Source organism: Ascaphus truei, chromosome 1 (assembly GCF_040206685.1).
Source record: "Ascaphus truei isolate aAscTru1 chromosome 1, aAscTru1.hap1, whole genome shotgun sequence".
NCBI classification, from domain to species: Eukaryota; Metazoa; Chordata; class Amphibia; order Anura; family Ascaphidae; genus Ascaphus; species Ascaphus truei.
The window spans coordinates 240,820,892-240,845,900 of NC_134483.1; the positions used below are offsets into that span (position 1 = coordinate 240,820,892).

Consider the following 25,009-nt stretch of genomic DNA (forward strand, 5'->3'; position numbering starts at 1 on the left):
CTTGTTTGCCTTTGCAGCTACTGCATGACTTTGGGCACTATTGCTAAGCCTGCTGTCTACAAGCACTCCTAAATCCTTCTCCATCAAGGATTCCCCCAATGTATCCCCATTTACTGTAATTTGTAAGTTACCTGTTTATACTTGATTCCTAAATACATAACCTTACATTTATCTGTATTAAACCTCATCTGCCATTTACCTGGCAAAGTTTCCAGTCTCTCCAATTCCAGTCTCTCCAAGTCCTCTTAGAGAGAAATTACATCCTGCTCTGATTCTACTACCTTACACAATTTAGTATCATCAGCAAAGTTGGAGACTTTGCTCTAAATGCCAACCTCAAAGTCATTAATAAACAAGTTAAAAAGTAGGTGTCCCCCCCCCCATCCACCCGTTCACCAGAAGATAATACAGAAGATATAAAGTGAACCCGACACCCCTTAGTCCACAAAGGACCAGGGATAAGCAATGGCACCCACAGTGGAAAAGTGAGAGGCTTAGAACCACATTCTACTATTTTAAACTATTGCCAATCCCACTTCCAGAAAGATCATCTCACTCAATGTTAAAGGCCTTCAGTCTATTAGGAAAAGGAGATTAGCCCTTCAGAAATTTAAAAGGGCGAGAGGTGACATTTTATTTCTTCAGGAGACACACTTTTGTATTGTATGTCTTTATTTATATAGCGCCATTAATGTACATAGCGCTTCAATGTCCACGACCCCATCCCCTCCCCCCAACACATTCAGAAATTATTTTCCATTGGATTTCTACTCATCATTTAGTAGCAAAAAACGAGGAGTGGCGATCCTGATCAGACAGGGCGTGCCTTCTAGCGCCGAATAAATTGTTCGTGATCCCGAGGGCAGATTTATGATAATATATTGCTCACTGTCTGGAACAGCAATATCTCTAGTCAACCTCTATCCGCCAGATGAGACTCAAACTGAATTTCTAAGGAAGACCTGGAATCAATCGAACCTCAGTTTATGTTCTCTCTTGTGGTGGGAGGAGATATGAACATGGTCCTTAATCCCGAATTGGACAGGTCAGCCACCCCGGGCCAAACACACGATTCAGATCCCAAAAAACGCCAACATTTTTTAGAGACTTAATAAAAAGACATCAGATCTCATTTATACTGACAAGATGTGCAATCCCTGCTTCCTGGAAGGGACTAGCCCCCCCCCCCCCCTCCTCTAGAAAAATGGTAGAAAAAACGAATAAACGAGGTGATGATGGAAAAGATGACAGCTTTTTTGAGACATTCAACTGACGAATTCTACAAAACCTGGGATCCATGGTTAGAAAATTGAACCAAAGTAGAGATGATTTGACCTAAATGGTTTGAATGATGGGTTTTAGTGTTTTGGCCTGGGATACATGGGATGGATGGTTAATAGAAAAATCAAGACAAAATGGAACTGCTAAGAAGAGGCCCAAAAACTGTTTTAAATACAGAGGCGGACGACGGGGATGGAGTTTTCACTCCCTCCTCCCTACCCCACCCCCCCCCTTCCCACCTCCCCTTCCTTGCCCAGTTATCTGTGTTTCTGATTATTTTCTGTTTTCTGCGTAATACAAATTCTGATTCAGTACTAGTCAGTTTTCTCCTTTTGTTTAATCGATGATACCATCTGTATGTGTGTTGGTATACCCTGTACAATAGTCATTATCTTGGTATAATACAGATGCAGCGGCTGTTATTTGAACATTTACCTGTGTAAATTTTGCATTGTGCCGGGTGTAGGTTGAGATATATTCACTAGTTTTGCTGTGGCAGACATAATGGCCCATCGGATTAACACAACAGGGTTACCTGCTGCGTGAGTCCTACCGGGTCTGCCTGTCTGCAATAGACGCACATTAAGAGAGAAGCAGAATCAGTCACTGTGGCGATGAAAGGGTTAATCAGGCCATTAATAAAGGCATTATATCTGGCTGATTAACCCTAAATCACATTGGGAGTGAAGGGGTTAAATCTATGTGCATCACACTGATGTGTTTTCTCCTACACCATCTCTCTTGTCCCCATTTTGCAGTCTATTTCCTGACTGTGGTAATAAGAATGAATAAAACTGTGCCATTAGCTTTTCAGACACAAGATGGCGCTGTGAGCGCTGAACCAAGCGCCGATTGAAGACGCGTGGATGTGTATGGGAGGGCCGCTTTGAAGTATAGGTATCCATTTCTGAGCTCTAGACCTCGCAACCGCAAGGTTAATTGAGTAAGTGGTCTGCGGTTTAAACTGAAGTGGATCCTGTCAAAATGTATCCCTTGCCTTGTTAGCGTCTTAACTTGAAAGGGAGAAAGTATATTGACGTGAGAACTAGGTTAACCTCAGACCTCACATCATAGCCCTTTCAATTAAGTAAGCTAGCTTGCGAACAGAGTGGGCTAGCACTCTAATTTTTGGAGTGCAGCTCAGAATAAAGAAACCATGCCCCCACATATAAAGTTTATTACAGTGGCACAAGCAGAACATACTTTTATTAATAACATGAATTTTACTGTTGGTTTTAAATGGGCAGACAGGAAAGTTTTTTTCTGTGAGCCCGGGAAAAATCCTTTAGCATGCAAATATGCTAAGGGTGAATGAGCTGAGGATATTTTCCTCTCCGTACTTCAAAGAGCCCCTGCTAAGTGGGAGACTCTGAATCTCTGAGGCTCTTCAACTCCGGACTTCACTAGACTCAAAGTGTGAAAATGGCCGGGATGTTGCTGAGTGCCAGATACCGGTACTCAGCATGGGCCATTCCCACTTTGTGACCAAACCCCAGACTGAGAGTCGCCAGGTAAGGGGTAAACCCCCGGTATGGTAAACCGCCTAGGTGTCAGACTGACACATGCGATTTGCAAACCGGAAAGCCCTTTTTGCCCTTTTTGCCCGTTCTGCAAACTCCGGGCAAATCTGGGATTTGTGAGTTAAATGTTCCCACGGAGGGGATTGGGCACGCATGTTAGGGATAGGTCTGTAAACCCTATAAACCTGCCTGCCGAGCTATCCCGTGTGATTCATGATTTCTTCAAGCGTGGTTCAAGATCCCATCCAAGTACAGCGGCAGCGGTTCCAGAACGCAAGGGGTTAAACATCGTAACCAAGGATTTACCCCTACTTCAGGAATTCGTTAGTGCTGGGGATCTCGGAATGAACCCCAACAAACTTTTTACATTTGGCGGAAATATCGGGCAGGAAAGTTGCACCCTAGCCAAAAGGATTGTAACCCAAAGACTTTGAACGAAAGATGTAGAAACAAAGGACAATTTATTTTGTTTCCCCATCCCAGTAAGTGATTATTAAGTGTATTCTGAGGTTGTCGTGTGTTTGTCTATAAAGGAAATAAATGACAATTTATTTTGCCCGCCTTGTTATGCTCAATCGAGAATCCCAAAAATATAAAATTGTTGATAAGTACTGGTCCAGAGTGACAGTCACTCTAACTGCGTGCCTCTCACAGACGATCGTGGGGGTTTTATTTCATTTTAAACATTGCAGCAATGTAGCAGGGGTCTCCGGAGCTGAACTGCATTGATTTCAGGTCTGGGGACACCCTACTTCCCGAGATACAGGCCCCGTTATGGGGTGCCGGTATCTCCTATACATTGCATGTAAATGTCTCGCGTCACGTGATCAGGACATTTCAATGTATAGGAGATACCGGCACCCCATAACGGGGCCTGTATCTCGGGAAGTAGGGGGTCCCCTGACCTCAAATCAACAAGGTTCTGCTCCGGAGACCCCCTGCTACAATACACTAGTACTAAAATTAAAATTAAAATATGTAATAACCATCAAAACAACCCACCCCCTGTATCCCCACATAAAACCATATTCTATATTTTTACACACAGGATTAATGCCACAGGCCTGCGGGGGTCCCTGGGTGGTCCCGACGGGTGTCCGCAGGCCGCACAGTGCACCCTGGGGGGTGTCTGGTGTCCCTTGGGTGGTCCCCGCTAGGCTCCATGGGCCTCCAGGTGGTCTGCGCAGGCCCCAATGGGGTTCATGGGTGGTCCCCGCGGATGTCTGGGAGTCCCCGGGTCATCCCCACGAGTGTTTGGGGGCCATCGGGGACCCACGTGGACCACCCGAGGGCCCCCAGACACCCATGGGTACCCCTGGGGTGCACTGTGCAGCCTGCAGACACCCATCGGGACAACCCGGGGACCCCCCCCCTGCCTGTAGTATTAATCCTGTGTGTAAAAAAATAAAATATGGTTTAATGTGGGAGGTACATGGGGTAGGTTGTGTTAATTGAAATGTAGGCCATGTTTTAGTTTTTTTTAAATATGGGAATGGTACTGCAGGTCAGTGGAGAACCCACGGACACCACCCGAGGACCCCTGAACGCCCACGGGGACCACCTGAGGACCCACGGACACCTGCAGGGAGGAACAGGGGCCCTCATAACCCTATGGGAACCACCCTAGGGCCCCAGACCCCCATGGGAACAAACTGAGGACCCCCAGACACCCTCGGGGACCACCCATGGACCCCATTAGGGCCTGCTGGGACCACCTGGAGGCCCACGGAGCCTAGCAGAGACCACCCGAGGGCCCCCAGACACCCGTGGGTATCCCTCAGGGTGTACTGTGGGGCCTGCGGACACCCTGTGTGTAAAAAAATAAAATATGGTTTTATGTCAAGGTACAGGGGGTGGGTTGTGTTTTGGTGGTTATTACATATTTTAATTTACATTTTATTACTAGTGTATTGTTGCAGGGGGTCTCCGGAGCAGAAACTTGTTGATTTGAGGTCATGGACCTCCTGCTTCCCGAGATACAGGCCCGAATATTGGGTGCCAGTATCTCCTATGCATGTAAATGTCTCATGTCACGTGATCAGGACATTTCAATGCATAGGCGATACCGGCACCCCATAACAGAGCCTTTATCTCGAGAAGCAAGGGGTCCCCGGACCTGAAATCGATGCGCTTCAGCTCCGGAGACCCCCTGCTAAATTACTGTAATGTTTAAAATTAAATAAAAACCTTGCGGTCGCCTGTGAGAGGCACGTAGTTAGAGTGACTTATTCAGCCTCTCTCTTACTGCGTGTCTATTACAGACAGGCAGGCCTCAGTAGGATTCACACAGCAGGTACCCCTGCTGTGTTAATCCGATGGGCCATTATAGTCTGCCCTAGCAAAACTAGTGAGGATCACGGACATATCTCGAAATCCATTTCGAGATTTGTTCGAATAACGTCCGCTGCATCTGTATGTTACAATTACTGTATTTTCACCGTTTTATTATTTTGCTATTGGTATTTGTATTAATATGAACCTACTGTTATATTTTCTGATGCCTGTGTTTTACTGAAAATCCAATAAAATATTTGAAAGAAAAAAAAAAGCAGGGGTCCCAGTACCGATCCCTGAAGTACTCCACTAACGACCCTAGCCCAACCTGAAAAAGTTCAATTTTTGTCAACCCTCTGTTGTCTATCCTTCAACCAGTTTTCAATTCAGGTGAATATATTTTTTACTGAGTGCAATTTGCTTTATTTTGTACACCAATCTCTTGTGTGAAACCGTATCAAATCCTTTGCAAAATCTAAGTAAACCACATCAACTGCATTACCCTGGTCTAATTTCCTACTTACCTCCTCAAAGAAACAAATAAGGTTAGTTTGGCACGATCTATCCTTCATAAATTCATGCTGACTATTACTAATAATTTTGTTTTCCATTAGTTATTCCTGAATATTATCCCGTATTAAACCTTCAAGTACTGTAGTTTCTCCACTATTGAAGTCAGGTATACAGGTCTGTAATTCCCCGGTTGTGAGCTAGCTCCCTTTTTAAATATAGGCACTACACTGGCGACACACTTTATTGAAGTGTGGCCAGTTCCGCAAGCCGGGAGATTTCCCGGCTTGCAAGTGGCATCCCCTCGGCGTGACGCGCGGTCACGCGTCATCGGGTGCCTGCGCCCCCTGCACGCGTGTCCAGGGCTCCCCGAGGGAGCCCTGGTGTCCCGCGATGTGGGGGACGGCGGCAGGGGGTTCCGGGGGACCCGGCGGACCCGGAGAGGAGAGGCGGAAGCCGCGATCGGCGGGCCTCTCCTCCGCTGCTTCGGCGCGCGCCCGGCACCCTCCGGCGCGCGCCAGGTAACTGCTGCGGCCGAGAACGGGCAAATGCTCGAATAAACTCGGCCGCAGCAGTACATCTGCTTTACGCCAATCTTGTGGTTCTGAGCCTGTGGAAATGGAATCCTGTAATATTAAATGTAATGGTTTGGCTATTACAGAATTTAACTCCTTGGGAACTCTTGGATGTATGCCATCAGGGCCAGGTGCCTTATTTACTTTAATGTTTTCAAGCCACCTATGAACTTCTTCCTCAGTTAACCAATTGTTCATTAATATGGAGGTTGTGGCTTCCTCCTGCGGCACCTCTTTTGAAATTGATTCTTCCCTTGTAAACACAGAGGCAAAAAATTTGTTTTATACCTCTACTTTTTACTTATCTCCAAAAATCTGCCTGCCCATCTCACACTGAAAGGGTCCTATATTTTCTTTTCTGAATTTTTTTGTTATTAAGGTACTTAAAGAACTTTTTAGGGTTGATTTTACTTTCTATTGCAATCCTTTTTTCATTATCCATGTTTGCTAATTTGGTTGCCTTTTTGCAAATTTTGTTACATTCCTTATAATTCTAATATTATTCCTTGTTTTTTGTTTTTTTCAACTTTATATTTTATTCATTTTTCAAAGGCATAACAGTTGTCATACACATTATGATACACATATTATTTTCTGTAACTTGCCTATACCTTTTTGAGATGACAAAACACACATACATATAAACGCACGAGACAAAGACAATGGGAGGAGAGACACATTAGGAAAGGAGGGGATTGGGGAGAGGGGGGGGGGGGCACTGGAATCCTTGTATCAGGTGCCGTGATGGACAATGCTCTTCTATTTCTTTCTCCCTGTTGTTGTGGACTCTGCTGCCGTTCAACACCTTTGTATATTTCTTTGTATACCTGTCCTATCTCTTTTCTCGATTTCCTATGCAGTTTTTCCCCTGCCTAATTCTGTCTCTACTGTCACTACCCATCTCTTAATGCATGCTGTTAGAGGAGAACTCACCTATTTCTATCATAGCCAAATGGTGGCATTAATCACCCCTGGAATGTCTGTTTGTGCCAGCCACGACAGCCAGACCTTTTGGAAATTTGAGCCAGTGTCATTGACCAAACTTGTCAACTTCTCCATCTGGCAGACAAACCAAATTCTATTCTTAATCTTTTCAATAGTTCGAATTGTGTTCTGTTTCCATAATGCTGCGGTCTCACATCTCATTGCGGTCTCAAAGTGGCCGATGGTTTTAAGAAATATTTTTAAATAAGTGTTTATTCGATTAATAAACCAATAAAGTTTTATTTTTCACAAGAAGAATCATATTATGCAACATAACATTTGTGTTTCAAATGTGCTTAGATCCGGTGGTGATAATGTTAGTAATTCATCCTGATGGGAAACAGTGCCTTTTGGGGAGACAGAAGAGATTTCCTGCTGGAATGTTCTCTTGTCTAGCAGGGTTTGTTGAACCAGGTAAGTCTGTCTTTTAATATTTGGTTTCCCATAAAATTGGTCACTTTGTCTATCGTGAATATGAAAATTCAGATCAATATTAAAAACTATTAATTTTCACCATCAGGTATCAAAATGGTAATATCTCTTTACTATATTCCTCTGTTTTAAATCTTTTGTATTATTGGAGGCCTTTATGTGACTCATGGCAATGCCACATATTTTGATTGTAACTACTGTATTCCACAATTGTCTAGGACGGGTGTGCAAACTGGGGAGTGCGCGATTTTTTTTGTGGTGGGGGGACGCAGTGGTTACAGAGGCCCCGCACTCTTCCCCAAAGCATTGAAATGACATGCTGGGGAGTTTACGAAGCCTCTGTAACTTACTTACCTTGGCTTCTGGCAACTCACCGCAGGGTCATGTGACATGATGCGTGGGGTGATTTGATGCCGGTTCCTAGGTAAGGGGGGATGCAAGCACTGGGGCTGAGCAGGCAGGGGGCGCAGCGCAGAAAGTTTGCGCACCCCTGGTCTAGGATATACAGTAATAGTTAAAGCCTTTGATTTGACATTTTGTTTATTAAATTGCCACTGAGATGCATGTTGAACTTACAGTACTGTATGTCTCATATTCTTAATTTGTTAATATTACTTTACACTTATTTAACCCAGGTGGTATCGATGAACAATTTAGGCACTTGAAAAGAAATGTCATGATGGACATACTGAAAGTTAACCGGTTGTATCAAATTCTGCATCTGACTGTGTCATTTATTCCCCCTCGAAGGTGCAATCCCACATACAGTAGTAGGCCAGAAAACTAAAGTGTTAGTCCAACTGGCTTGCCTAAAGAAATCTAACCATCCTAATAGCAAAATTTTGTCTGCTTTCATTGTGGGGGAAATTAGTTCAGAAATTAATTTATTATATTGCCTCTGAATGGGGGTGTTTGTCAATCGTGTGTTTTCTTACCCTTATCCCACCCAGTTCTTCTGAGAGAACCAATAAAGTTAAGTAGAGGCTGCGAGGGGGGACTTTGGCTGTACAGGCACCTGCTAAACACATAGCAAAATCAGAGTGGCCAGGGTATCAGTCACCCAGATGAAACCCCTTCAACATGTCACAGGAATTAGTTCACTTTGCTGCTAGAACGAGTTGCCCTTTTAATGTAAAAAAAAAACTGTGCTCTGTCTCTGGTTGACCAACTGATTTGAGTCAAATATAAATAACATTCTCACACTTGATCTGAACTTTAATACATAAACTGCCAAATGTCTTCAATTCAAATCAGTGTATCTTTTTTTTGTAGACAATACTTTTTATTACTTCAGTTTCTACAGTTCTCAATTGCACAGCTGCCAGTTCTATCATGTGCTACTTTAAAGAGATAATGAATTTAAAACACTGAAACTGCAACTATAAAATTAAGCTTCCAAGGGACTATTTTACTCATTTGTCATGCTTACGAATACACTCTGTATTCTAGAAATATATGTATGTATTTTTACGCTGACATTTACATTTTGAAAATACAATATATTCTGCTTGTAAGGACATGGCTATAAATGTAAATTATTTATCCTCTCACGATCTTTAGAATTGGAATTCTTTCTTACAGAAATGTTGTCAGCAAGTGTATCTTCTCTGTTTGAATAGGGGAGACAATTGAAGATGCTGTTAGAAGAGAAGTACAAGAGGAGAGTGGGGTCAAAGTTGGTCATGTTCAGTATGTTTCCTGTCAGCCATGGCCTATGCCTTCATCACTAATGATTGGTTGTTTAGCTGTTGCAATATCTACTGGAATTAGTGTGGACAAAATTGAAATAGAAGATGCTCGTTGGTTCACTAGAGAGCAGGTAAAGTTCAAATCAATTTCTCATATTGATTCTCTTCTTACTATACTGTTTTGGCAATCAATTCCCATGCAGTTTTTATACACAGGTCAATGCCATATTTATTATATGAATACAGTTTAATCATAAATTCCATGTTCTAAAGCAAGACAGGCTTTTAGGTAATATGGTAAGGTTTTCTATGCAAGATTTTAATGTTTGAGAGTCACAGAACTTTAGCGAAAACATTACAGGTGGTTTCTGAAGAATTTTGGCATACACTTATGGGGATGAGAACTAACCGCTACTGGCGAAATAGAGTATGTGGCCTAAATCAGTTCAAGCTGTACATTGAAGTTTCATGGCTGCAAGGTTTTTCTGGGAACAACATCAGCCGGCACCTCAGTGATTGACAGCTATACCACCTAAAAATAGGTGCATCACCTTAGTCAATATTTCTACGGAATCGTTCTTGTTCCAATAGTTTATTCAGAGAAAAGCGGAAGCCATCTGCATCATACAGTTCTTTATAAGCATTGTCAGTTATGAGTGGAGAACTATAGTCACGATGGTAATAGTTCTTACTAGTTTTGCACAGCTTTGCTCTCAATACACATAGATAAAACATTTATACCTTATCCCATGAAATCCAGACATACCAAAATATGTGCCTGCCCCAGTTATAAGAAGGAAAAACCCGGGCACTGCGGATTTCTGCTTAGAAAATTTATTGTGACCCAATGATGTATGACGTTTCGACCTCAACTGCCTTTCTCAAATGCAAATGGCATAACTGCCCCAGTTATAACAGCTTTTTCCTCAGCTGTGCTTTTAACCTATCCTGTACTACCCTACATGACCTTGGAGCCTATAAATACACAACGAAGGTCTGGAGATACAAAGGCCACAGCTTATTTACACAAATAATAAACCTTAGTAAGTTCCAACCCTGCCACCGTGCTCTCCACCCCCCCCCCCCCCGGGTAAAGGCCGATGACACCCCAACCATGGCACGCAAGACCCACAAAGCCAGGTGCCCACCGGCCTGGCCGTTAGCAAGACTGGTCCCAGGGAATCACGCACAAATTAGACCTGCCTACTCGCTACCCCAAGCCACCACAGTGCTTTTCTGCACCCTAGAGCCCCCACTGCGATGAAGGCAACACATGCCTTGGAATGCCAAAGTCTTTCCTTCCTTTACACAGTATATATTTTGAAAGGGGAACAAATACAACACAATATACAATATAACTATACTACTGTCATGTTATCACACAAAGGGACGGGTGGGCCTGGCTTCTTTCCCAGGGAGCAGACTGCTTTCCCGCTGCTGCTGCTCTTTGAATCCCCTAAGTCCTCCCCCCCTCAGCCCATTAGTGATTGACCATGGTGTATATGTCTAAGTCTGTATTAATGCTGATTGAGCTGCATACTGAAAGTGCTTTCTAATCATCCATTTTGGACAATATAGACTTAACTCTTAAGTATGAAAGTCTGCTAGTATGTGATTTCGAAAACCTGTGAGTCTGCAAATGTTATGGGAAAGTATGATTGACTGATTTTTATATAAAATCAATCAGTCAATGTGTCAAATCACTGACTTAACAAATCATGAGGAAAGAATATTCAGATGAAAGTGTGATATTTGTTCTGCTATGTTTAAAGGACAGATAACATGGGATGCAAAGATGAAAGTATAAAAAATTGTGACAAATGTTTGTTTTCATTTTTGACAGGTTGTTGACGTTATGATCAAAGGAAACCAGAAGTCTTTAATCGTGCCACCAAGACAAGCTATTGCTTACCAGTTAATAAAACATTGGATTGGGATGAATGCTAATCTGTAAAATCTATCTAATACTTTGAAAAATAATATTAGAGGTCTTGTATTTCTGTCAAAGCATATTCATGTTTAAGCTATGTAAAAAAAAAAGTTATACTATTCAATTCTTATGAGATATATTTTCTAGCCATGACTGACATGATCTAATAAACATGAATGAATTATAATGTAAAGGTTATAGTTTTAAAATAAAATGTAAATATAATTTAAAATGTTCTATCTCCTCATAAAAAAACATCCCTGCTTAAACTACAAACAGAAATTGTAATTTTTTTCCCTGAAATTTTTTTTTTCTTCTGTCCAATACGATCTGACATTTTCTTCTTTTTTCATTCATTCTTTTTCTCGCAATTCTACACTCTTGCCTGCCTGTGTGAAATGCAATTTCGCAGTTTATTGAATAGCATGTGAATACTGTACCTAATTTAGCAAGGTTTATTCATTTGTATACTAAATCTGCATGCTGCACAGATTTGCACAGCTGGAATAAAATCGCGACTTGAAAAGCGAGTACTGTTTAATGAATACAGCGAGATGTGTTTCCATTTGAAAAACAGACATTTTCACACAAAACAAAAAACTTATTTTGCATTTATAATTCTACATTCTTACCTAAGCTAGCAATCGTTTGGTGCTCCTGTTATAAGTCTATAAAAATCTTAATTGTATGCCTAACATAATGGCTGCAGTCCGTGAAATGATGCAGTTGATACTGTCACGGCCCCCTTAAATCTCCAACATCCCCGTAAACATTCGGGGATGTTTTCTGTTTCTACCGGACTTGGCCGGCCATCAGCCGCACTTCCCGTTCAGCGCTAATGGCGCTTAACATTGAAAGCGCCCGCGGCGCCGAAACCGGAGGAAAAACGGCGCATCTGCCCGCGTTTTTAAAAATCCCACGGTGGAGGCCGCAGGAGACTAAAGGCGGCCGCCACTGTATGTAACATTATATTACTAAGTGTAACACGTTATTGTTACAGCTTTCAGAGCATTAGACAGTCTGCTGCTTGGAACACAGCAACAGCTCTGTTTGTGATACTTTGTTGCGTGCACATAGCTCCAAAAAAATGTGTGTCAGCCGGTTTCAAAAGAGTAAGTGGATATGACTTTATAAATGGTTGCTGTAACAACCAAAGGATGATCAGTACATTAAAAAGAAAAACATTAAAAATGGCAATAAGAGTTAAAAAATAAATTGCTGACAGAATTATCTAATGCTACAGAACTGATTTTATTTAAAAATAAAAAACATAATAGGATGTTTCACATTTTGCTGCATTAATGACTAGGCCCCTCTGCCTTGACAAATAACCGTCAGGGATGTTAGCAGTAGATTTTAGTAAGCCGCATAAGCAGTATAATTTTAGACAATTAAACTGGATTTTGGTCTTTAAATTATTTACAGTGGTAAAATTGTATATTATATTCTGAAATGTAAATAAAAATTGACAAAATCAGTTGAATTTCTTTTTGTTTTGTTTTGTAGTGTTAAAGCAGCAGCCCACTCCAGAATGCTTATTGTGCATATTCATTATTTTGTAATATGAATTAACTTTGTTCTCTTGAGCATATGTATTTCAGGGTTATTGATATTTTCCTTTATGATTTGGCTCCATTAAGGGCGAACCATATCAGCCATTTTTCCCCATCTTTTTTTTTTCTCCAAAAGTTTTTATTAGGCATTGTGTGAAATACATTGTATACAGAATAAACAATATTTTGCCTAATACAGGTTTTTCTTGTTTTATAGACAGAAAGAGGGAAAGACTCAACGCTCCCCCGACCTTCAAGTGTGGGTCGGCAGGGTTGGCGTGAGGGTCGAAACAGAGAGAGGGGGGGGGGGGAGGGGGAGAAGTAGTGATGGAGAGATGAGGAGGGGGGGGCAGGGTCTGGGGAAGGGAGGATCCTTCCTCCTCTGACCATTGTACTGTACTCTTCCACTACTGCTGTCTTCTACTGTGGGAATGGTCGTCACTAATCTGTCATACGGGACAGCCACGGTTCCCATGTATTGTAAAAGGGCTCCGTTTTCCTTTTTAGAAAAGCCGAGAGCTTTTCAATTAACATAACTTCCTGTATTCTGTTTTTAACAGTTTGCCTAGGGGGGGAAGACACCTTCTTCCACGAGGCCGCCACCGCACATCAAGCCGCCGTGAGAATGAAGGAGATCAATTTACTTGTTGGGCGGTCAATGTTCTCGATTGGCCTGGCCAGCAAGTAGGTCAGCGGATCAATGGGTATTGTGAGGTCTTTGACCTCTGTTATTAAAGTCTGTATGGTTTCCCAGTATTTCTGAATTTCTGGACATGACCACCATATGTGGGCCATGTCACCCTTTTGTCCGCAGCCTCTCCAACATAGGTCTGAAGCCAGAGGGTAGATTTGATTTATTCTAACTGGGGTGAGATACCAGCGAAACAGTATTTTGTAAATATTTTCTTTGATTGTGGTACATATGGAAGTTCCTGAGGCTGATTCCCAAATACTTTCCCAATCCTCTTGGTCTATAACTATGCCCAATTCTGCTGCCCACTGGAGCATGTAGTCATGAACTGGAGCATCTGTTGCTCTTTCTAGTTCTGAGTATATTTGCGTTATCAGACCTTTTTGATGCGCTGTCTCTGTGCACAGTCTTTCGAAGTTCGTGAGAGGGGGAAATTCCAACGTTGGTGATATTGATTGGACGTAGTGCCGAATTTGGATATATTTGAAGACATTCAATCCCCGTATTTCGTATTTGCTTTGTAGCCTTTGGTAGCTCAGGAATTCCCCAAAGCTCAGGAAGTCAGCAATCGCCCTTATGTTTTTGGTTATAAATTGCTCAAATTGCCTGGGCTCACATCCTGGTGCGAATTTGGGATTTTGGATAATTCGTATGAGTTGAGATTTGGTGGTTGTGAGCTTGAATTTCAATTTGCATTTCATCCAGGTCTCCCATGTGTGCCTCATTGGTCCTAATTGGAATTTGTTTTTCTGCAAATCTTCCCTACTCAGGGACCAAAGGCATGCTGGCAGAGAAGGCGTGCCGGCGTATTGCATTTCTATGTCTAGCCAGCAATATTGGCCGGGTAGCGCGTTCCATACTACTACCTGCCTTATCTGGGTGGCCTGGTAGTACCACATAATGTCGGGGACCCCCAGGCCCCCTCTCCCCCTTGAAGTAAGTAGAACTGATCTTGCGACTCTTGGTTTTTTCCCCTGCCAGATGAAATGGAGAATTTGTTTCTGGATATTTTTCAATTCTGTGCCAGGGATGTGGATCGGGAGTGTCTGGAAGTGATATAGTAATCTGGGGAGTATGTTCATTTTCACCGAGATCATTCTCCCGATCCATGAAATTTGGTATGCCCCCCATTTTTCTAGGTCTAATTTTATTTTCCGAAATAGGGCCGGAAAATTGTGATGGTATAGCGAATGGTAGTTCCCCGATATATTTTCTCCCAGATATTTGATATGGGAGGAGCACCATCGGTAGTTAAAATTTAGTTTAAGGAGTTTCATCTCTGGCTCTGGCAGGTTGAGGTTCAGGGCTTCGGACTTATCGTTATTAATTTTATAACCTGATATAGCTCCGAAGTCTAGAAGCTCTTTTTGTAAGTTTGGGAGGGAAATGTGGGGTCTTGAGAGCGTTAGTATTATATCATCTGCGAAGAGGGATATTTTGTAATGCATACGCCCAATTTCTATCCCTTGAATATCTACGTTGTTTCGAATTGTAGCCGCCAGGGGTTCTATAGTTAGTGCGAAAAGGAGAGGGGACAGTGGTCACCCCTGTCTCGTGCCGTTTTGAATGCCAAAGCTCTGGGCATTACCTCCTGGTAGTTTTACCGTTGCGGATGGATCTTGGTAAAGTCTGCGGACCCCTTCTAAATATGCGTCTCGAAAGCCAAATTTACACATGGTATGGTCTAAGAATAGCCAGTCAATTCTATCGAACGCCTTCTCTGCGTCTAGGCTGAGTAATATTGCTTTGGTGCCTGTAAGGTGGATATGCTCGATAATATTAATTATTTTACGTGTGTTGTCCGAGGCTTGTCGACCTGCCACAAATCCGACTTGGTCGATGTTAATCAGTCTCGGTAGAATGGGGTTTAATCTGTTGGCCAAAATGTTGCTATATAATTTGAGGTCACTGTTGAGAAGGGAGATTGGACGGTAGCTTCCACATTGCATCGGGTCTCTGCCTTCCTTATGAATTATGGCTAGGTTGGCTAGGGACATGGAGGTGGGGATCGAATTTCCCTCCATAAAATGATTGAACATTTTTAGTAGATGCGTGGATAGTATGGGCAAGAATCTCTTATAATAGACATTTGTGAAGCCATCAGGGCCAGGAGACTTGGAGATCTTTAGTGCTTTTACCGCTTCTTCCAATTCTTCTTTCGTGATCTCCGCATTGAGGACCTCATTGACCTCTTCAGTCAGGGTGGGGAGTTGACATTTATCTAAGTATTTTTTGATCGCTTCTGATGCTTTTGGTGCTGATCGACCATTTTTAGGTCGTAAATTATAAAGTTCTGTATAATATTTTGTGAACTCCGCCGCTATTTTTTTGTCTCTATATTGCGTTTCGCCAGACCCATTCTTAATCGCTGTTATTTGGGACCTTTTTTGGATGCCTCTTAATCTGCTGGCCAAGAGCTTGTCCGCCTTGTTACCCTTATCATAATAATGTTGATTAGTCCATTTAAGGGCTTTTTCAACTTTTTCCAGTTGGGTCTGCTTGAGCTTTTGTCTGGCTATTGTTAAGGCTTTATAGATTTTTTTTTGCAGGGTTAGCTTTATGGGATTGCTCAAGTTTAAGGATGTTATCAGTAAGTTCCAAAATCAGTTTTTGCTTTATTTTTTTCCTATGGGAGGCAATAGAGATAAATTTGCCTCTAATTGCCGCCTTATGGGCTTCCCATAGTATCGCTGGAGATGACACCGACCCTGAGTTGAAGAAAAAGTAGTCCTTGAGGGGAGGCTCTGATCTCTCTCTCTATCTCAGGGTGGTTCAATAGGGAATCATTCAATCTCCAGGAGAATGATGTTGTCTTTTCGAATGGTGTGGATAAGGTCAAGGTGATTGGGGCATGGTCTGACCACGTGAGCTTTTCCCCATCTTTAATTAAAATTTAATTTTTCAAGGCTTAAAGGGCTACAGTATGTTTTAAAGCCACCTGGCTACAGAACTGTCGCAAAGAAACTCCATATTTATCAAAACAATTGTATCCTAGGGGGCCCTAGTTTTTTTTAATTATAATATATATACTGTGTATAAAAAATATACATATATATATATATATATATATATATATATATATATATATATATATATATATATATGCAATACGATACCGTGTAGTGACGAATATCAGAGGCAGCACTCCAAATGGTTGTCAAAAGAATATATTGTATTAACAAGACATCATTTTATTGTTAATACAATATATTCTTTTGACAACAATTTGGAGTGCTGTCTCTGATATTCGTCTCTACACTGTATCGTATTGCCTATTTGTACTATACAGGATTTGCACCCACCATATTTACATACATACATACATACATACATACACAAACACACACACACACACGCACTCTTACAGTACATCACTAACATTCAGGGACTATTTAACACCTCAAGTCGTAAATCGCATCCTACACAGGGGGGGTGTTAGGTTTTAGTAAGAGGGTGTTTTTAAGTAAAAACCTTTCTTGCTTTATCCAACACCGCTGGGTCCTCTTCCATTTTTGGACTCCAGTTTTGTAGCAAGGAAACTTTGATAAGAAATCAAAGGAATCGGAAATTTAGGAATAGGAAATTGCTTGAAAATGCTAAAAACAAGAGAGCAGAAGCAGCTGATCAAATGGTATCAAACATCTCATTAGTGTAGGTTCAGTGAAAAAGTTCCTGGTCTACATACAGTAAGTGTTAATACAGTGTATATGTGTATACATATGTAGCTGCGCCCCCTACCCTGCCTCCGGTGCAGTGGAGCTGGCGGTTAGATGGCCGGAGCTCCGTGCAATCGGCAGGTGGGGGTGGCCATTTTGAGTATCGCGCATGCGCATTGCAGCAAGGTGCGATTGTGCAGTGTGTAGAATGCGGCGGCCATCTTAGAATGGTTCAGCAGATACGGAACTACAAGTCCCAGAATCCATAGATGTGGGGACTGCCCATGTGGGGCCATCCCAGCCAATGGTATTTGCGCAGGCAGGAGGAAGAGGATATCTTTCACGCGTGGAAAGCCCGCAAGTCAGTCAGACGAAGGGCGGCAAGACAGCAAGTAGTGTCCATGGACCAATGCCTCCTGGACTAGGCCTAGATCTTGCCCCCTTAGGCCACAGCTAGTCCCTGAGTCAACCTAAGCCCAAGTGTTGTAGGGAAGGCCCCAGATAAGGACTTTTCCCATTAGTGTAGAGTATTGCACTGGTGACCTGATGGCAACGCGGTGCCCTGCGGCCAGGCCACAGGACCCTGAGACATTCAGGTGAGACACTCCAGCTGGAGCTCACCCCACGAGCCGGGTCAGGACCATTAAGAGAGAGGGGATTTGTGTTGGAGGCCTCGCTACGTGGGACAAGCTCCAACCTATTGCGACAAGCAGCACCTGAGTACTGCAGTACCCAGGCAGGTACCCTATGTGCACCTACATCCACAAGGGGTAGCGTTACCTCACTCCTGGGTGGGGACTTGCTGGGACAGGACACCAGGGGTATTGGTGCCACCACACCCTCAGTACTTTGGTGTAACAGTCAAGTGTTGGGTCATTGGGGTTAATCTGTGTGTACAGTTATTGTGTGTCATGTGTGTAGTTGTAACAGGAGCTTATCACTGCTAGGTTTAGAGGCAGTTTTTCTCAAACAGTGTGCTGGTTAATTGCACACAGGCAATCAAACAGACACCACCTGGCTGATTAGGACTTTTAGAAAAAGCCTGGTCTGAGAATCAGGAAGGAGATTCCTTAGCTCACATGGGAGCTAACATAAGGAAAAGGAGGGATGTGTTCTGGAATCAAGAGAAAAGGGGACCATACCTCTATGCCTGGACCTTCAAGCAGACACTACTGATCTGAAGGGCCATCTGCGTTAAGGTACCGCTGAGACTTTGGGGTAATAGATGGGTATGGGGCTTCCCCCCCCCCCCCCAGCCATGCAGAGCGGGACTGGGGAACTAAGTTAGCCCTTACACAGGGATAGGTTTTTATCGTTTTATGTATATTTTTGTTTGCTGTATTGTTTAAAGGAACAGGCAATAAAGCCTTATTTTTATTTCACCTTAAAAACGGTCTTCATTGCATACCTCTGCACACATCTCTTACATATGGTGTCAGAAGTGGGATCAGAGGTGGCCCTTGAAGTTCATAGGGGCCCTGGAGACTGCCTGTGAAAATGTTTGCAGGAACTTATGCAGGCAAAAGCACAGTCTGAGCAACAAAACACATGCAGAAGTGACCAGAATTAAAGGGCTACACATCCAGGCAGGAAAACCACACTGCACTGGAGAAAGCCACAACGCCACCGTTTGACTGGGAGGACTGCGACAGACTGACCCACACAAGGGACTGATGCTGTGACCAGAGTCTACCCCCACTTGTGAAAAAAATGGGATTTTAAAATGGCTACCCAGCTGAAGTCAAATACAGACTCTAAGAATGGGGAAGAAAATGTGTTCCTGGTGTAAAGAGCTCAGCCACACGGAGCAGTGTCCCTTCAGGCCTTATTCAGATGATAAGCATGATCCCTATGTGGCACCAAAAAAATGGCAACAGCCAGAGGAATATTTTTTTCAACGAGCCAAGGAACTGCAGTAACAATCAATGCTCTGTGGTCACAAGGAAGGTACTGAAGTTTTACTTAGCAAGGGCACAGTAAGTATCACTGATGAGAAAGAATGGGTGCACAGTACTGCTGATGTTTCAAAACATACCAAAGTAAAGAAGAGGAAGAGCTACAAACTCTGCAAGCAAAGCCTTCCCACCTGTAGGACTACCATCTGGGGTTCTAGCGAATACAGTGAAAACAGCTGCAATAGCGCCTCCCGAGGTCAGGAAGAAAAATACACCTGATACCACCAAAATGGAGGACAAGATGTTATGTTCCTGTAATGAACCCTACCCCACGGAAGAGTGGTCTTTCCGGTCCTATGAGGATGATGAAGATTTCTTTTATGGGGAACCTGAAACAAGACGCACCCACAAAACACCCCTAGTATGAGGAGGTACCGAAACTCAGTACTCACTGAACAAACAGGTCTCTATGACCCCGAAAATTCCTGCCAGCTAATGCAATTGCAAGAAAACCATAATGCATGCTGTGAAATTGCTTAAGTTTCAAACCTAGAAGGAGACCCCAGTACCCCTGATGGAAAGGAGTCGTCCAAAGCAAAAAGGCAGAAAAAGAAAAGTGGTTCTCCAAATACCATGGAAGGATCAGACACGTCCACAGATCCCGCAGAGGAAAGGGTGGGGCCGAGATAATCTGCAGCCTAGAGGAAACGGTGAATTCGTCCCATGGATGACCGAATATCCAGAGGGCCCAAGGCAGAAGTCGTGTACCCCAAAGAAGTGTCTGTCTGGTGCTCACAGTGAGAAACTCTCAAACCATACCAAACAGAAGGCGGGGGAAGAATTATCGGAATTTCTTCGACGATTGCAACTGGCACTGTGGACCCTGATCAACAAGAAGGTCATCCATGTGGCTGAGCTAGATGATTATCGAGACAAGCAATTCCTGCGGGAAGCGTCGTTCACGCACCCCCTAGTGGCCAGGATCTGCTGCATTCTCTCTACAGAGAATTCTCCTAACTTTGAGGACTTAATGGATCAAATACAAGATTAAGAGGTCATCTTCCAGTTCCAGACTCCAAAGACATCCCGGGAATCATCCAAAGGGGAGAGAAAAGCCACTCCATCCAAGAAGTCTAGTTCAAAGGAGAATTCTGAGGACAATACTCCCCAGGGTCCTCCACGACAGACCCCTCGACGCCTAGGAGCTTGGCTCCTAATTCTGGCTTCAGAGCGACCCGAAGCAACGGTTGCTTTAACTGCCACCAAGAAGGTCACTTCGCCCGGCACTGCCCGAAGCCAAACACTGCTACCCCCGGGGCCATGGCCTTCACCATGCATTCGGCAGAAACGCCATCCACATCCTCAGATAGTGCCTCTGTGCCTAGTCCTGAAAAAGAGGCCCCATTGGATGCCTACAATCATGTAGTACCCGAGGCCATAGTAAGAGTATTAGTGGAGGCATATACTCTTCAGCGGACCATCATTTACTGGCCGTTCTACTACCTGCATTTAAAGCATCTGCCTACTGTATGCAGTCGACAGAAAAGATGAAATTGTGGGGCCTGAGTAGTGAAGACTACCCCATTGATGGTGTGATTCAAGTGCGGTTTGATATTCCGCAGCTCAATACCAACAAAACCCATCCCATAGAAGTGGAAGCCATGATATGCCCCGAGCCCCGGGAACACCCACATTCCCGCATCATATTGGGGACCAACGCAGATGTGATGAGAGCCTATCTGCAAGAAGGCGGCAAATTACCCCTATCATCTTTGCGGATTCACCCAATATTCAAAGAAGAATGCTATAGGATCTCTGCCCAAGAAGGATTTGGACAATTTTTCAATCTTGAGAAGGTGTTGACAGAGATTTCACCAGAGGGAGTGAGGCACATGGCCGCTGACTGTTACTTTTCACTAGAGACCACGCCCGAAGTTGATGCCAACAGCGGGTTCAAGGTGTTGCCAGAGATGGAGTTGAAGTCTTCACTTCCTCGGCGATTCAAGGTGACCATGCAGAACATCTTGCTTCATTCTATACGTTTGACGTAGGTCAAGCACTGTGTCGGATATACCCGGTTACTCAAATAAAAACCCTGACTCATGTAAACACGGCTACCGTGCGAGAAGCCCCTACCGGAATGCAGTTCGACTTTGGGGAATCGACCTTGTCCATGGAGTGGAAGAAACGGCTAAGCAACAAGCTGGCAGAAAGCCCGGAGGTGTTCTCCACCAGCGAGATGGATTTAGGCTGCAGCAAGAATGCTCAACACACGATCCGATTGAACGACACCACTCCATTCCGAGACGCATAGCTCCCAGAGACGTGGAGGATGTGAGGGACGTTCTAAAGGAGATGGAAATGGCAGGTATCTTAATGGAGTCCCGCTGCCCATATGCCTTCACTATTGTGGTAGTGCGGAAGAAGAACGGATCTGTGCGCCTATGCGTGGACTACAACATCCTGAACTGCCGCACGGTCCTGGACCAATATACCTTGCAGCGAATTGAAGAGATCCTCAGCGTCTTATCAGGCAGTCAGTGGTTCAGCGTGTTGGACCTGAGGTCTGGATACTACCAAGTACCCATCAGCCCCGAAGACCAAGAGAAGACAGTGTTTGTCTGCCCCCTCGGGTTTTACCAGTTCACCCGGATGACCCAATGCATTTGTGGGGCACCTGCAACGTTCCAGATGTTAATGGAAAAGACCATTGGTGATATGAATCCCTGGAAATGTCTGGTCTATCTGTGCGATATTATTGTGTTCGAAGAACGTTAGGAAAGCACGAAGAATGCCTTCTGAAGGTTCTGGGTTGACTGGGAAAAGAAGGCCTAAAGGTGTCCCTGGACAAATGTCACTTCTGCCACACTTCGGTCACCTATGTGGGTCACATCGTGTCCGCAAAAGGAGTGGCTACCGACCCCGCTAAGGTCGAAGCCGTGGAGAACTGGCCTAGACCAGATAATGTGATGGAGCTATGATCCTTTCTGGGGTTTATTGGGTACTACCGAAGATTCGTAGAGGGGTACTCCAGCAAAGCCAAAGTCCTCAACAATCTGTTGAAGATCTACCCAGAAGAGCTTCAGCAAAAAGCTGCAACCCCACAGACACCATTTGAGGACAAATGGACTTCCGTCTGCTGGACCTTTACTGGACTGAAGGAGTGTCTCACTGAAGCCCCTATATTGGCCTTTGTAGACCGGGGCAACCATACATCCTACATGTGGATGCCAGCTTCAACGGGCTGGGAGCAGTATTACACTAAAAATGCCTTGCAGGCCTTAGGGTATGTAAGTCGCAGTCTGACGGCGAGAGAGCAGAACTACCCAGTCCATAAACTGGAATTCCTAGCGCTCAAGTGGGCTATTGTAGATTAAGCTTCAAGATTATCTTTATGCGGTCACTTTTGGAGTACGAACTGACAATAACCCCCTGGCATATATCCTGACCTCTGCCAAGTTAGATGCCACTGGCCACAGGTGGTTGGCTGCCCTGTCTTACTATCAGTTCACGCTGAAATACAAGCCAGGGCCCTTGAACATCGGAGCCGATGCTCTGTCAAGAAGACTTGGACTGAGTGCAACACCAGACGATGGCCAGTGGTAAGAAATTCCTGGTCCTGGTTTTCGGGCCATGTACACCACAGTGGCTATCGTAGAGGACAAAGTAACCTTTTCCAAACGCAGAGTAGTGGACTCATTGGGGTGTCAGTTAAAGGAACTTTCAGCAGCATACTGCCATCCTGAAGGCATGTCTATCATGCAGGAAACCATAATGAGGTGGAAGGAATAAGTGATACACCAGGTGCAAGATCCAGTGGCCAAAGCCATACGTTGGGCCATCCAAGAAAACAACCCTTCCTTAGTGAAGCGTGCTCCCGTCGACACAGTCGCCTTCATCATGTGAGAAAGGGACAAGTTTTGCATGTACTGTGGCTTTCTCTACCGAGTTATCTCCTATCACAACCATCCCGATAGGAGACATCTCGTCCTGCCCAGAAGCTTGCAATACCATGTCCTACGATCTCTGCACGATGATCATGGTCACCTGGGAGTGGACAAAACATTCAGACTAGTAAGATATAGGTTCTTGTGGCCCATGATGCGGGAAGCAGTGGAGCGCCATTAGCGGAGGTGTCTGCAGTGCATACAGCAAAAAAACACTGCCTACACGCGTAGCCCCAATGGGCCACTTAAAGAGCTCTGGTCCCATGGACCTAGTTTACATGGATTTCCTCTGCATCGAGGCAGACACAAATGGTATCAGGAACGTCCTGGTAGTAACAGACATTACACCGCTATGCTTAAGCGTTCCCTATCAAAGTTCAGAAAACTCTCACAGTAGTCACAGTACTGTGGGAGAAGTATTTAATCCATTATGGGTTACCTAATCAGATACACTCAGATCAAGGGAGAGACTTCAAGAGCAAGTTAATAAAAGAACTTCTAAAATTGCTCAATATCGAGATGTTTCGTACAACTTCCTATCACCCTGAAAGAGATGCCCTTCCAGAAAGGTTCAACTGAATTCTACTGGACATGCTATGCACTCTGAAGGGCTCCGAGAATGCGGATGGAGAAAGCATGTCAAGCCGTTAGTGCATGCCTACAATTGCACCAGGCATGAATCCACCGGGTACACACCCTATTTGATGATATTCGGCAGAGAGACGAGACTACCTGTACACATTCAGCTCAGAGTATCCCCCCACGGGGTGTCGAACATGATGCACTGCAAATATGTGCAACGGTTCCAGGATAACCTCCATAGAGCATATCATTTGGCAGAAAAAGCCACCGCCAGGCTTAACGAGAACAAAAAGCGGAGGTATGACCATAAAGTATGCCATCGGGAACTTCGACCCAGAGACTCTGTTCTCCTGCGGAATTTAGGAATACCAGGAAAGCATAAGCTAGCGGACCACTGGCGAGAAGCTCCCTTTGAGGTAGAGTCACAGATGTCGGGCCTCCCTGTATATCGCATCTGAGATTGAGAAGGAAGGGTAAGGGTCTGGCATCGGAATCACTTGCCACCTATTCCTCAAGTGGGGGAAAGTGAACCTGAACCATCCTCAATAGTGCCGGCAAGTGAACAGGAGGAGTCAAGCAAAATCCCGGATGCTGCAACGGGAAATGCTCAGGATCCTTTGGAAGGAACCTCTGCCACCACATATGGAGACTGGTAATGGGCCTGTCCCCCTGGTACCCTCCCCATTGGCTTCAACAAGCCGACCACTTGACCCAAGAAGTCAGAGATTCGTCCCCACCAGAGACTATGTAGCTCAAGAGTCACACCCTATGAGAGGGCCAGGGCCTCAAGCTGATGGTAGCCTCTCCACCCAAGAAGACGTCGAAGAAGAAACTCGCAGGAGTCAAAAAGGGAGACGCCCTCCAACAAGAATGGCATATGATTCATTAGGCGCACCTCACTATGAGTCTCAGCAGCTGTCTTGGAGCAGGGTTGTCTCTGTAATGACCATGCTCAATGATCTGTTCTATCTGGTTTAGATGTGTTGTACCAAGTTCAGTTGTGTATATGTGCATTTTCCATTATATAAAACAGTTGTGTATGTGTACTCAAGCGGGGTCGTTGAGGTCTCCATTAGGGTGAGTATGTACCCGAGACCCCCACCCTGCCTCCAGTGCAGGGGAGCTGGAGGTTAGATGGCCGGAGCTCCACGAGATCGGGAGGTGGGGGTGGCCATTTTAAGTATAGCGCATGTGCAGTGTGTAGAATGCAGCGGCCATCTTAGGACATCTCCGCAGATACAGTCATGGGACTATAAATACCAGAGTCCCCACGTGGGACCATCTCAGCCAATGGGATTTGCGCAGGCAGGAGTAAGAGGATATCTTTTGCACACTGAAAGCTCGGATGGAGGGCGGCAAGTAAGCAGGTAGTGTCCAGGTAGCAGTGCCTCCTCAACTAGGCCTAGACCTTGCTCTTTTAGGCCCTAGCAAGGTCCTGAGTCAACCTAAGCCATGTGTTGTAGGGAAGGCCCCAGATAGGGACTCTTCCCA

At 44.4% G+C, this 25,009-nt stretch overlaps 1 protein-coding gene across 5 annotated transcripts in view; it reads left to right on the forward strand.

Annotated features, from left to right (window-relative positions):
* Nucleotides 1-12,886, forward strand: part of NUDT12 (nudix hydrolase 12) — a 55,339-nt gene extending 42,453 nt beyond the window's left edge. For 3 of the 5 annotated variants that reach the window (XM_075602148.1, XM_075602162.1, XM_075602171.1), the window contains 3 exons: nucleotides 7,445-7,558; nucleotides 9,196-9,395; nucleotides 11,108-12,881. In XM_075602148.1, the coding sequence (XP_075458263.1) occupies nucleotides 7,445-7,558; nucleotides 9,196-9,395; nucleotides 11,108-11,218 (425 nt within the window). In that variant the 3' untranslated portion in view covers nucleotides 11,219-12,881. Of the gene's footprint in view, nucleotides 1-7,444; nucleotides 7,559-9,195; nucleotides 9,396-11,107 lie in introns of all 5 variants that reach the window. The other 2 variants (XM_075602155.1, XM_075602180.1) reach the window with 2 other exon arrangements.
* The last annotated feature ends 12,123 nt before the right edge of the window (nucleotides 12,887-25,009 follow it).